The following is a 15,461-nucleotide window of genomic DNA, read 5'->3' as shown; positions in this document are numbered from 1 at the left end:
GGATATAATTACATAAGCCTCATCTCCTAAGCAAGCCAAGCTAAAAAATATTTAATTACTTTAACTTGGCCCACAGACATGAAGCAAAACCTGCTGAGGTTTTAATTTTCTGACTGGGGATTTTTTTAATAGTCAGTATGATTTATACAAGGCCTGAAATAGCCATGAAATGGCAGTCATGCATTTTTCTGGAGAACAGACAGATGCTAGGACATGAAGAGTAAAAAAAGTGCAGAATAATGGGGAACCTAGGAAAATACCTTGAAATTTGACCTTTTCAGATATTCAAAAAAATGAATTACACAGGTAGTCTCTTGCACAAAGATTCTCACTATTTTATGATTATTTTTTTTTTCTAAATATAAACACACAAAAACCGTTTTTTTTTAAAAAAGGTTTTCCACGACCTGGATATATGGATAATATATTCTTTCAGAAACGTGGGCGCACATTTTGCAAGAACAAATAATTCTGACAGAACCAGGCAACTACTTTGGGAAACTGGCATCATTGCCATTTTTACTGCTGCAGGAAAGGTAGTTCCACTGTAAATCAGCCAAGGGCCAGAAAGCACCTTTGTCTGTGACAGGGCTGCCAGGGTCCCAGGGCTGCTGCTTGGAGCATCCTTGCAGCCGTGACATTTGGGGTTTTTTTGAGTGGTGGCAGCTGCCTGATGGCCTGCAAGAACTGGAGGAGCTGTAGCCTCTGGAGGATTAGAGCTGTTGGAGGCAGTTGTGTTATGTGTTGAGGCACAGTACTGCTGTTTTACAGCTATAGCAGAAAATGAAGCAGCACAAAACTATATACAGTTGGTGCGTAGACTTAGTTTGAATAGTACCTTGCTTCGAAACAAGGTACTGAATAACTTGATCTTAATACTTCTCAGTTAACTACAAGCAGAGCTATCTATTAACCTAAAAGCTGAGGAATACTGCACCACAAGGAGGAATTACAGCTGATGTCTTTGCTTTATTAGGCAAAAATATTAGTCACTTGGCTTCTTCAGCCTTATCTCCACCACAGCTCTTCAATTTTAGAGCAATAACTGATCATCTGCAGAGATACAGATCATGATTAGTGTCTGGGGCCAGAAACTGAGAAAGAAACTAGCAGGAGACTCAGACTATTTTGTGTACTGTAAGTTACTGAAATCTACAGTAAATTTATGTGGAGATATGGGGAGGACAGTAAAAGATCATGATGCCTTAGAAGCTTTAGAAAGAATGTTTTAGCTGAGCTGAAGCAAAGCTAACCAAAATAACAGTTTCATGTACTTGAAATAGCATACTTGGACAAGATATTAAGGCATTGAGATACACAAACACACCACAGAAAGGTTGCTGTGATCAGTGCATGTATTTCAAAAGCGAGGAAAAGGACACAAAGAATACTTGGACTGATGTACTACACGAGATCATCAGCTAATATCCATCAGCAGTATCCTGAGACCAAAACAGGTACAAATGCTAGAATCGGGGCAGGGTGGAGAGGGGGGAGGAGGAAAATATTAACTGGAGAAGTGACAGCCATGAGATGCTTGGAAAGTGAATGACAAACCAAGGCATTGATAAATGCTTCCAGAGAACAGGAAGGCCAAATTTAGTGAATGCAAAATTAATACATCTACCAATTCATCATAATACTGTTACTGATTTTTAAACGAAAACATTTTATTTAAAACTAATTTAATTGAGTGTGACTGTAAATATGTCAGTCAGCAAAGTGCCCTGTTTAACTGAAACTTCATTTTGTCAGATGATTTCTGATGAGCTGTTATTAAGAAAAAGGAGATTGCATCTTGGCCATGACCTTTTCAGGAACTGTTCTTTTTGTAAGCATTAGATACAAAAAAGTATGTTAACATTTATCTTTCTTTCTTTGCCTAGTCTTGCTTGCTAAGCCAATAAGATGCAGACAAGTCCTAGGGAGCTAGGACTTTTTTGTTTGTGGGTTTATTTATAGAGCTACAAAAAATTATTTTTTATGAATTTTAGTGTGTGTGCAAATTACTATGTGTGCAAATGACAATAAATCTACATATAGATTGATAATAACTATATGAATAAGCAGATACCACTCATTTCTTTGTAAATAAGTGATAGACTGAAAAAAAAATTACTAAAGAAACATAGTAAAAAATAACTAATTTTGATTTTCCATTGTCGCTTCACATGTGAAGCTACACTGTGATGTAAAACAGAGAAATGAGTCTCTCAACAAAAAAAAATATTTGGGCTTTTTTTTCAACAGCAGCAATGCTATTTTCCAAATCTCTTAAGAGCTTAACCTGCTTAATCTCAAGCTTAATAAAATTTTCTCTTTAGTTCTGAGTGTATGTTGCAAATTCTTGACTTATTTTATGAAATGGTAATACTCAGATGCTGTGTTTTGAGTTTTGAGTATTCTGTTGTTTTACCTTTCATCATCCATTCATGATGCATTCTGAGAAGACCTATTAAAAAGTCATAATAATCTTGTATGGAAATCTTTAATTCATAACCTGCTTCCATTAATGCTGTATTGACTGAGCATAGTACATTTCTGAGCACTTCTGTAAATACATAGGCTTTGCTGGTGTAGCTCCTGTGAAACTTGAAATGGGTTTCATGACAATTCAGAAAAAGCACTGTTGTTACCTACATTTTCAGTTTCATGGATCTGAAAATGTACAATTCAGGCTACGAATTATGTAAGCTGAATGTATAACTACAATGACTTTTGTAATTGAAATTTGGTAGAAAATTTCTGCACATGGGACTGTGGATAAATTTTAGTATATTTCTAACCTAAGAAGTTGGGCACTGATCAATAGGTAGATGCCAATGCTTCTGTGGATGTTATTACTATTTCTTGTAACAGCCACCTTCAAGTTGTGAATATATTTTTTTAATCTACTCTATTAGTATTATTATTATTTTGTATGGGAATACAAAGTATTCTTGCCTATCTTCAGAAATGCAGGCTATTCTTTACCAGTTCTTTTTTATATACATTGTACAACAAATAGTTTATATTTACATGTTGATAATTGTATATTTCTTATCATAGAATCATAGAATAGTTAGGATTGGAAAGGGCCTTAAGATCATCTAGTTCCAACCCCCCTGCCATGGGCAGGGACACCTTGCATTAAACCATGTCACCCAAGGCTCTATCCAACCTGGCCTTGAACACTGCCAGGGACGGAGCATTCACAACCTCCCTGGACAACCCGTTCCAGTGTCTCACCACCCTGACAATAAAGAACTTCCTCCTTATATCCAATCTAAACTTCCCCTGTTTAAGTTTGAACCCATTACCCATTATCCTATCACTACAGACCCTAATGAAGAGTCCCTTCCCAGCATCCTTATAGGACCCCTCATCATAATATTCTATTATTTTACTGCTAATGGATATCCCTCTTTTAATTGCACTTAACATATGCTGCTAATTATTAAGTAGCGTAATGAAGATGAGAACCAAGCATATTTAGCATAATCTGTAAATACTGTCAAGTCCTTGTGAAAAACACAAAATGAGTTCTTAGTGCTAAAGAAATCTTCATATCAGATGTTGAAATAAAGAGCTTAGATAGATTATTTGTCATTAAAACAAGAAACCTTTAAGTAAATTATGTTCTTGCCATTCCTCCCCACTTGCATCGACTGAAAAACTTTACAGGTGTGTCTTTTTTAATATCCTGTGCAAATTATAGCTGTGGTGTTTACTTTACTGGAGCTCTGAGTCTCCATCAGAATCTTTGCTTGTTCATTATGTGTTTTCAGATGAGCCAAAACACATTTGCCCAGCATTTTGTCTAACAAAGTAATGAATAAACTAAACATTATCTTTCTCATCAGGATAGTCTTAAGGAAATCTTAGTAGTCCTACAAGAAGGATACAGTTGATTATTGCCATTAAACGGGCAAAGGCAAGATTATTTAATCTTATAATGTCTACTAGAGTTTAAATTTATACTGGGCATTTATGGGCTATTTTTAGTTCAATTCACATTTATTTGTGTTAAAGATCTTTGATGGAATGTGTTCCATTTAATTCACACAGCTATTCTGTCCCTAAATTTGAGGTGCCCAGCATAGTCATTATAAAAAAACCCCAGTGTTTTTAGAGTCCTCCAAAGAATGATATTCTACTCATGCTGGAGTGTTTGAACTCAGGTGGCCAGCTTCTTTTGGTAGCACTGCTGTCCATCCTGGTCATAAGGAATTTCAGCACTTGCTTTAGAAGGGCTATGTTACTAAGCACCTTCAGTATAACCGCAATTTAAATGAATGGAAGAGGAAGGCTGCATCCTGGCTATAGAGAATGTCAGGAGACCAAATAATTGCAGATCTGGTAGATAATTGTTTTAATACACTGGGAGGTTTATGTTCCTCTTTGTCCTCTTGCAAATCCTACTATGTTCAGTTTTAAATTGTGATGCTAGGACCTTTGACTTGCTCTGGTTTATCCAAATATTTTTAATCTTCTCTATTGTTATGCTCTTGGCTTCCTCTTTTTCTAAAGGTTAAATTAAAAATCAACTTCTATACAGAAAATTGTGAGTGATTGCCATGACCTACATCTTTCTGAGATACTACTTGAGTATGTAGCTACTCAGACTTTGCACATCTAAGCAAAAATTCTGGGAAGCACCTCAAAATTACCCCTCAGCACATTCATCACAAAATTCGTTGTTTAAATGAACATGAGAAAATCTTGTATGCAGCTTAATATTCTTCAATAGTCGGTTACAAAATGTGAAGTGATTTTTCTCTTTTCACTTGAGTTCAAACAGTCAGCCGAACACAAAATTTTAGTTATTTTTTAATATTAGTTTTTCACTGGTTTTTTTCGATTGCAGAACTCAATATACGTATTTAGAAGTACGAAAATGAGGCAAATGTCTTGGCAGTAGTACATAGATCTTGAATTCTCATCATCATTCAGTCATTGTTTTAGGCTACATAAGTCCATGTAAAAGAAGGGAGAAAAGGCAAGACTGCCAGCTAGTAAAATTTCACACCAAAACCTTCAGAAAACAGCAAGTGCTCAGATGAAACAGCAAGGTGCTCAGATGAAACCTCCTACCTCTATGCAGAGCTGGCCATGCTATATAAAATCTAAGGTAGAGCAAAGCAGCGGCACACAATCCTAGCAGAATCTGGAAGGCCATCTCTTTGCCATACATCGCTGAAAGTTTCCTCATACCTGAATCACCATCTGCAGTCTCCCAGCCTGAAGAAATGTGAGACTTGGTCTACAGTACCAAAACCGATCTAAACCACATGATGAATAAAATCTTGAGCTATTCTTTGTAATGATACACAAATTTGAAGCATCAGAAGATCATTATGAAATAGCTATGTTAATAATTGAAAATCAGTCCAGGGAGGTAGAAAATTAAGTTCTGTCTGGCACCTTTGTTTATAAGCAGAAAACTTCTAAATACATGGAAAATAGAATGAGTACATATTCCAGAATCATTCAGGTTAGGAGAGAACTTGAGGTAAGAAAACCAGTTTTGGGACTTTCATTTTTCTTCTCAAGGAACTGGCATTGCAAGGAAACAAGGGTAAAATCTTTATGTTGTTCTATACATAAAAGAACAGGAGGTTTGGGTGAAGTATCCACTCTGCAAAAAGCATGAAAAAGACTAAATATGACTAGGCAAGGTTTCTATGTATGTCCTAAGTATACTGATCTGTGCAAGAACTCTCTCCTTAGACAAGATACAATTTATATGCAATAAGCATGGAGAGAGATGAGCCTATTTGCCATTAATGATGTTAGGAATGCGGATGCAGTATAGCTATATCAGAGAAATCTGAGTATTTATCTGGTGTTCTACTTAATAGAGGAATAATATGTGATGCCACAAGTTCCTTCCAAACCGAAGTTAAACCACAAAAATCAGTAGCTTGTATCAGCATTCTAGCACTTCTCTCAAAAACAGAATTAGCCCCAGGTAAATGATAATTAATCATTACTGTTTATGATGGTGACTGGATCCCCTATTTCTCAGCCAAAATGATATCACAACCATATTAAAGCATATTTTTAGGTAGAAGAAGTTTGTTCTTTTCAACGGGAGATGTATCCTTTAATTTCAGGGCAGTATTAGATCCATTATTCTGCAGTCAGGGTTATGTTGGTTGATTTTTTTTCATGACTTAATGTACTGTTAATAAGGTGTCAATTATCGATGCAATCAAACAGGGCAAAGAATAACGTTTATAATTGCTGTAGTTATCACCTACGTGTAATTATCTACAACTACTGAAATAAATCACTTCAGGTTTTAAAGCTATCTTTACAGCATTCATGTTTATCTTTTCTTTTAAGATCTGTCTTTTAAAAAAAAATCACCACTCTATTTTTATTTTTTAAATCGGTGAGTGAGAAAAAAACCCTACACAAGTTCATTTGTGGGCAGAGAGAACTCAATATGCATTCAATTACAAGTATGAATGTTGTTTTCTGTAGGTCTTAAAAAAACAGTTAAATGTCTCTGTTCCCTTTCCCTACTTCATCAGTCTTCCCTAATGGGTTTCTCCTGAAAAGACACAGGGAGTTTTGTATATCCCCTGATATTATTTTTTTTTTTAATTTTAAATTAACTGAACTTTGAAATGAACTTTGCTTTTTCTGCCATCTGATAGTGCTTAATAAGTGCATGAAAGCATGAAATCTAATGTAGCATCATTTTCAATAAGGGAACTTCCAGGATTGGCTTTCTTAAAAACGCACACACCTTCTGAGAACAAAACCTGGATAGATATGAGAATAGATCTAAGAAACCTCTTCCTCCAAAATGTTGAGAAGTTTGGATGAAAATGTAGTTTTCTTGCCAACAAAGTAGCATTTATAAAGACTGCTAATGAGAAAAAGAGCCCAGGCAGCTTCTGTGGAAGCATATTTCTCACCCACAGCACAATACCAGAGAAAGGTTTTTCCTGACTTGAAGTATGTAGCTAACACCACCAGAAAAGCAGAACCTTCCCTGAATCTGGCTAAGTTTTTTAATATGTACCCCTGTCACAAACATCAGCCGCTTGGCAGATACTTATAATAGAAATATAGAATCACAGAGCCATAGAATGGTAGGAAGGGTAGGAAGGGACATTAATGATCATCTAGCTCAAATCCCCATGGGCAAGAACACTTTCCATTAGATCTGCTTGCTCGAAGGCTCCTCCAACCTGGCCTTGGACACTTCCAGGAATGGGGCAATCACAACTCCTCTGGTCAAACTATTCCAGAGCCTCGCCACCCTCCCAGTGAAGAACTTCTTTCTTATATCTAATCTACATCTCCTTTCAGCTTAAAGTCATTCCCCTTCTTCTATAACTATATGCCCTTGTAAAATGTCCCTCCATAGATTTCGTGTAGTCTCCCTTCAGGTAATGGAAGACTTTCATAAGGTTTCCCTCTTCTCCAGGCTGAACAAGCCCAACTCTCTCAGTCTGTCTTCATAGAAGAGGTGCTCTCTGATCATTTTTGTGGCCCTCCTCTGGATTCTCTTCAACAAATCTATGTCCTTCATATGTAGGGGACCCCAGAGCTGAACACAGTACTCCAGGTAGGGTCTCAGGAGATATGAGAAGAGGGGCAGAATCCCTTCCCTTGGCCTGCTGATCTTTAGGTGCAGTCCAGCATATGGTTGGCTTTCTGGGTTGCAAGCACACTTTACCAGCTCATGTTGTTCTCATTAACCAACTTAACTGAGCTGATCCTTTCTTGCCTGCTTCCCCCACAATTTCAGCTTTGCTGCTGCTTTCATTAACTCCTTATTGCATGCTCTGAATATCCAAATTTTTCCAAGGCTGGGAAGGAGAAATGAACTTTATTGTATTATTGCTTCTGCTACAAGCTGAGTCTCCCTGTGATACATGTGAATACAAAGTGTGGGGAACCAGCAGTAAAATTAGCTGATTTCACAGAGGGAGAGAAATATGTCTGGAGAGATGAAAGATGTTGGTTTTTTTCCATGCCTTTCTGTTTTTCTGTATCCTGGATACATTTCTAAAGAAGGTTTTTTTAGGCATAAACTAGTTCTTCAAGTGATCTGTGTCATTTTTGACATGACCGTTTGTCCTGGTTTCAGCTGGGGTACAGTTAATTTCCTTCCTAGCAGCTGGTGCAGTGCTGTATTTTGGCTTTAGTCTCAGAACAATGCTGATAACACACCAATGTTTTAGTTGTTGGTAAGTAGCACTTACCCTAATCAAAGATTCGTCAGTCTCTCATGCTCTGCCAGTGAGGAGGGAGCTCAGCCAGAACAGCTGGCCTAAACTAGCTAAAGGGGTATTCCATACCACAGCACATCATGTCCAGTATATAAACTGGGTGGAGTTACTCAGAAGGGACCAATCATTGCTCAGGTCTGGTTGGGTATTGATCACTGGGTGGTGAGCAGTTGTACTGTGCATCAATTGTGTTTTCTGAATTTTCATTTCTCCTTTTTTTTGTTGTTCCCTAGTATTATTACTAGTATTGCTGTTGTGGGTATTATTTCTATTCTCATTATATTTTACTCAACTTCAATTACTAAACTGTTCTTATCTCAGCCTGCAGGTTTTATATTCTCCCAATTCTCCTTCCTATCCCACCCAGGAGTGGGGAAGAAGAGAGGAGACAGTGAGCGAGTAGCTGCATGTACTTAGTTGCCAGCTTAAACCATGACACACCTTTCCTGCTATCTTCTTTCCATCTCTTCACACTTCCTAAAATAGACCCATTGTCACACAAAAGAAGGTGAAACAAAGAAATCGAGCATTGATCTAAGATGCCCAGACCAACAATAGCATTGAGAAAATCAAGGTTAGAGGCAGTATGCACTAACAGGCATGGATACATCAATGTATTATGGAAGTTTCTGGGTTTAAATCAGTGTTGGCTTTTGTAGCAGATGTGTTTCAGGGCCACTTGACACCATTTCTCACAGCTATCTTGTGATTACATATGCCTCTCTTCAAGCCTTAAGATGTTTCTGGCCTTGACCGCTTTTTCCAGCAGTTTGGTGCAGGCTTTGGCACAAATTGCTCAGTCTTCCTAGAAAGTGAAGCACTATGAATTTGAAGAATGAAGTTTAAGCATTTTTAACCTATCAATTATAAATTATATGGTGGTGATGTGAAAAGATGTGTTAACATGAGTTCATTTCTTCCAATAACAAAAGGAAGGTAAAACAATATCCAGAGGACACCACAGGTTGTCATGACAATTTTGCTTTCTGTTATAATATGTTCACCTCTAAAATGGCAAAAAGTGCATTTATTGCTCATCCATATTTTGCATTATTGGAGTTCAAGTCTGTGGTACTCTTTGAAAATGTATGTGTTTAAAGCCTGTGAGTAAAGCAACAAAGGTACCAAATGTGTTACTGGAAAAGCCATTATGTTTGGTGAAAGTAAACAGGAGGTATTGCATAGATAATTTCTACTGAGCTCTTAAAGAAATATTTTCATCCACATTTGTTCTTCAATTGATTTTACAATGGCATGTACTACCAGTCTTACAAAAAGCTAAATGGTCAAGACGCTGTTTGGAAGTCTTAGACATGGTGGTATGTAAATCTAAAACCTGCAGACGACGTGAATAGCTACAGCACAGCCTACAAAATAACAATCAGGCCAAAAAGTAGGAGAATTTAAGGGCAACCAAGTAAATTCATGGGAGGGATAATGAAGGTGTTGATGCAGGCTTTGGTTGAGAAGATACTGAGTTGCAGGTTGTCAGAACTTGAATGGCTGTAATGCAGAACACACACTTGGTTGTCTTCTTCCCAAGACATTCCCCTAGCTGTTTTACCAGCACCTGCTGGAAAACCTCCAGGACCTCATGGAGCCTTACCCTCCTGCAGTATGGGTATTCTTGCATAACCTAAAGCAACCTGACAGAGTAAATACACTTGATAGCAAATTAAATTAAAATGTGGATGGCTTGAATCCACAATGTCAAGAATTTAACACAATTTACTGCCATTTGTCATGCTGGGGAAGTGAAAGAAACCAGATATTTTTATAGATAATATACTCTTAGTTATATTGTGGGCTGAACAGCAGAGGTTGCATTTGCGTGTGGAAGTAATGAATTCCCCAGTTCTGATAATTTCTGTAGTGAAAGATATATTTTTATAATGAGGGATAGAAGAGATTAGTCTGTACACAGGAAATATTTCATATCACTGAAAGAAGAACCATCACAATAGTCCATTTTGTAAGTTAAATGAATCCTAGGAGTGATATGCTGTCCAAATAGGTGTGTCATTATTCCATAAGAAATATTATATCTTTTAAATTAATTGAGAATTAAAGTCACCTGTCACTGGAGCAGAACATAACAGCAGTTATTTAGCAGGTTGAAACAACTCCCATTGAATCACTAATACTTATCTCCTTTGATGTAAGTAACCCAACTATTGTAAGAGCAGATGTTAAGTGACTGCAGATTAAGGGAACTACTACAGAAAGGGCATGATGTTGTCCTGAAGTCAGTTGCTTACTGTTTAATAATGATGAATTCAACAGAAAATAGTTGTTCTGAAATTGAACCTGTCTCTTCTTAGACACAAATATGGGAATAATGCTGAAGGATAAGAGTCCTATGAACTTGTTCTTGACTACATGCAGCTCATGTGAGGATAAACAGCTATGCCTTGGATAATATGATAGTAACCTTTCAAGCTTACTAATGGTGTAATGGATTTTTGGTGGGATGGCCATGGGACGAAAAAAGCAAAAAAAAAAAAAAAAAAAAATCAGGAAGAAATTGAATTCAAGATTTGTCACAACTTTTTCAGTAAATTAAAAAAAAAAAAGTAAAAAGTTTATCTTGGATCAATATTTTTAAAAAAGAAAATCTTTGTTATTTCCAAGATATTTGAAACATTTTTACTTGTAATGATTATGGTGAAATTTACCTGAGAAAAGGGGCCCCTTTTCCTTCTATAAAATCTGCTAATTAGCACTTAGGATCACAAGTTCTGCAGTGCGAGTTGTGCAACAGGGCAAAGATTTCATTTCTTCTACCTCAGGAGACAAATCAGGAGGTACAGTTAGGATTCAGACCACATGGCAGTCCCCCATGTGGTCCTGATACTGCTTTGTGAGGAAGAGATAGTTCTGCCACCACTCCAGAGTTGAAGGCACAGCAGCCACAGCGTGGTGAGGAGTCCATCTGATGTTTCTTCCCTACTAAACTGTGGGGAAAAGATATCAAATTCTCTACAGATTAAGCCAATTTGAGAAGGAAGGCTCAAAGGTAAAATGTAGGGCTTTCCCTTAGAAAGAGACATTATTTGATGAGAAATGTGATCAGAGGGCTCAGTCAAATAGGAGCCAGGCTCAAAAGGACTTCAGAGGATGCAGGGCTAAGGCTCAAAAGGCCCTGCAAAGTTTGACTTCTTTCACTGTGGCTCTGCATCCTTTGACATAGTCAGACAGCCAAAGAAAATTAACCTTTAGATCAGTCTTACAGACTGGCACAGCAGAATTGGCAGCAAATGTGCTTGACAGCAAGAGTTCTCATGGAGAACCGCAGGGCTTGTGTTTGTTACTCAGTTGGGTCCTTTGTGGGTTATTTCTTTATTTTACATTGATGGGAAATGTATGAACGTGTCATTTTGAATAAACACATAGTCATTTTCTACAGATTAGAACTAGAGGACTTGTGGGTACTTTTCATGCTGTGTTAGTGAGAGGGATAAATGAGGCCATGCACACCTTACTGCAGTGCCCCAGCAGGATGGAATCTTAAACAAGCTGAAGAAGACAGTCTTAGGAGGAAAATGTCAAGGATATACCACCATGAACAGAGAAGTTGTTTTGCAATGCAAATATAAAAAACCATCAGTATCTAATGGGGAAAAAAAATTACTGACAAGACAGTTATATGAGATGGCTATTGTTGTTGTTAGGTTTTTGATTTTCCGTGTAATCTATATTTACTATATTAATTATTAGATGAATAAGAATTTATTGTCTTATGCATTAGAGAACAATCTCTTTTTAAGTAGCATGGGCACACTGTTGTTTTCTAGTGGTCTATTATTATGGTTTAGACTGTTTGAAGATTTGTTGTTAGACTTCTATTGGAAAATGCCATTCTCTAACAAAAAGGAAATTACATATTGACATAAGGATTAATTATGACTACTGAGAGCTAAGTTGATAAATGAAGATTTTCAGAAGTTATTTCAGCTGTATCAGGCAATGTCTCATTAAATACCATAGCCATTAGAAATAATATGATGGCTAATCACTTTAAAAATCCCATAGTAATTAAAATTTTGCCTTTTTGCACTATATTGGGCTCATTTCAGATGTACAGTGACATGCATCACACTAGAACTATTGTCATGTTTAAAAGCATCTGTCCTTTTCAATTGTTTATGACTTACACTGGCCCTGCCTCCCCCCCCCCCCCCCCCCGACACCCCACTTTTTTTCACATTCTAGTTGTTTGCACAGCTTCCTCAGAGCATACATAAAGTAGTATACTTCTCTGTCTGGACCTCAAATTAGTACAATCAACTGCATCTCTGAAGAGATTTGCTTCTGATAAAACTGATCTGAATTTCTCCAACTGGAAAAAAACAACAATTATGAAAAATCACAGTTCTGCCAGTATTATGAAACTATTTTTTCAATTGCCATATAACTCTTTAGCTGAATTATGCAACCAAACTCACTGAGAAAGCATCAGATCAAAAATTTAGGTATTCCTAAATAACTCAACCAGTGAACACATACTGTTTTGCAGTACTTTTTTCTATGTCATGCAATGTATTCATATATATATATATTAATCTCTAGATGGCTACCCTAAAGAGGAAATGATATACAGATGGAGGAAAAACTCTGTGGAGGCTGCTGACCAGAAATCTTGGAGACTTTATCAGTTTGACTTTATGGGTCTCAGAAACACTTCAGAAATTGTGAAAACCTCTGCAGGTAAGAATGATACAAATGGTAGGGCTTGTTTTGAAGAAAAAAAATATATATTTCAAAGTATTTGTTCCAACTTTGCTTTCATCCAAGTGAAGTTTGATTTCAATGAGTACCAACATTCATATTAAAACCTCTAAAGTACAGACTTCAAAACTGTTGACTTTCTCTAGATTTTTGATATCTTTTTCTGTACTCTTTAAATAATTTCACAAACTGAGGAATAAGTGTTAACTTGACATGATTCTTGTTAGACACTTGAAGTTACTCTATGATTCTCATTCTTGAGCTAAGTTTTTTAAACCATTCCTGCATTGAGCTATATGTTTTCACCATACACTAAAGAGAAAGATTTTGCACACAGTGGTAGTGAAATTAGACTCTTACTTTCAATAGTGTCTAATTATTCACCCACAAGTTTAGTATTTTTCTGAATAGTTCAAAGACATTCTTTATTTCTCAGTTGATAAATGCCTTTGCTACTGACCTTAACCAATTGATTGTGGTTAACATCTAATGATGTCTATTTTATTTCTTTAGAAATCTTGCTGTTTCAATAACAGCAACAAAGGGGAAAAGGTATATAAATAGAATACATTATTTGAACTGGATAAATTATCATAAAATTCAAACAGTTTTTTAATACATGACTCTACAGTAAGCTCCGTGATCACCATTTGTGAGTCTTCTCCCAGCTGCTGAAAGAACTTCCTAGAAACTACTTTCAGTTTAACTGGTGGTGAATGTTTGAAAATTTAATTTATTTTTTTTTTTTTTTCCAAAGAAATGTAAGCAGAGCTGTGTTATTCTTTTGGACATGCTGTGAATAATAGCAACAACAACAAAATATTAATCTCTGAAACCACTGCTGTTGCATGGTGGCCCCCCACTAACATTAGCAAGATGTTCTTAGAAGTGGATAGCAATTTTTGTGATGAAGCGTCAGTAAGGCTTTAGCAAGTATTTTGGGCTCATGGTTTAGCAGAACATCATGTTGCAAACAGTGCACATACAAAAGTTCTATTTTGTTATGGACAAAAATCTTTGTAGTCTATAAGTTTCTCAGGAATGCAAATTACCCATAAGTTGAACCAGGAGTTGGTGATAACAGTCAAGCACAAGATACCAAATCACTAAAATATATGTGTATGTGGTTTAACCCCGGCTGGCAACTAATCACCACCTAAACACTTGCTCACTTCTGCAGAGCGGGATGGGGAAGAGAATCAGAAAAGATAAAATGAGAAAACTCGTGTGTTGACATAAAGACAGTTTAAGAGGTAAAGCAAAAGCCACACACACATGCAAGGCAAAACAAGGAATCCATTCACTGATTCCCATGGGCAGGCAGGTGTTCAGCCATCTCCAGGAAAGTAGGGCTCTATTACACATAACAGTGACTTGGGAATACAAACACCATCACTCTGAATGTTCCCCTCTTTCCTTATTCCCCCAGCTGTGTGTGCTGCTCATGACCCCATATGTTATGCAATATCCCTTGGTTCATTTGGGTTCAGCTGTCCTGGCTGTTCTCCCTCCAAGCTCCTTGTGTACCTCTGGTCCTCGCTGGTGGGGTGGGAAGCAGAAAAGGCCTTGACTCTGTGTAAACGCTTCTCAGCAGTAAGAAAACCAGCACAAATCCAAAACACACACCCCCCATACTTGCTACTAGAAAGAAAATTAACTCTATTCCAGTCAAACCCATCACAGGAACTCATTGGAAGGAATGGTAGAAATAGGAGACAAAGCCCTGCTCCCTCTGCTTTGCTCACATCTGGAGTAATGATATTGTGAGTTTGCATCAAGAACTGCAAAATACGAATGCTGCAGACAGCAGTCATCCACTAGTAGGAGATGGATTCAAACCCCTAACATCTTTTGCTTCTGACTTACACCTTTCTGATGATTTATGACAGTATTACTTCTCGCTGAATTCTGTGCTCATCCATAACATGAAAGCTGCCTTAGCTTTACTTACCTGTGTCTACTTCTGGGATGCCTTTTTTAACTCCTTTTCAGCAGTGTTCTGGCTATGATGAAGAGAAGTCACACTGACCACATGGCAACATACTGCTGTTATTTCCAGCATTTCTGTAAGTCCTTTCTTGGTAGTAATTCTCACCACAAAATTACTAGATTTAGTACTCAGCAGAGTTCTGCTATACTTTCAGTCTTTCCAAACCTTTTTCAGACAGCTAAATAACCTTTATGTTAATCTAGGGCAATTTCAGAGGTACACAAGTAGGAAGCCAGCTGTCTCAAGGAGTGCATTTCTGAAATCTGAGCAAGATGAGAAATGTTGTTGTCTCTTGCCTTGAACCAGCAGTAGCTTAAAGCATTGCCAGAGAGGTGTGCTTTACTCTTGCAAGAAAAGTATTTTCTTTTGCAGATTCTGGCAGGGAGAGAATATTTTCATTGCCATCTGGAAGAGATATTCACTTGTTCTTCAGGATTTATTTTTTTTTTTTTAACATCATGTTAGATACAAGCTCACCCAGATAAACATCTACTGCATATGGTGATTACAGG

General features: G+C 37.1%; 1 protein-coding gene across 1 annotated transcript in view; it reads left to right on the top strand.

Annotated features, from left to right (window-relative positions):
- The window catches only part of GABRG3 (gamma-aminobutyric acid type A receptor subunit gamma3), a gene marked incomplete at its 3' end in the record, with an annotated part of 324,626 nt that overhangs the window by 263,141 nt on the left and 46,024 nt on the right, over positions 1-15,461 (top strand). The window contains exon 6 of the mRNA XM_080612497.1: positions 12,801-12,938. Within this exon, the coding sequence (XP_080468623.1) occupies positions 12,801-12,938 (138 nt within the window). The remainder of the gene's footprint in view (positions 1-12,800; positions 12,939-15,461) is intronic.

The sequence above is a fragment of the Psittacula echo genome (genome assembly GCF_963264785.1).
Source record: "Psittacula echo genome assembly, chromosome: 3".
Classification (NCBI taxonomy): Eukaryota; Metazoa; Chordata; class Aves; order Psittaciformes; family Psittacidae; genus Psittacula; species Psittacula echo.
The sequence above is the reverse complement of the archived record's forward strand: the minus strand, read 5'-3'. Positions and strand labels throughout refer to the sequence as shown.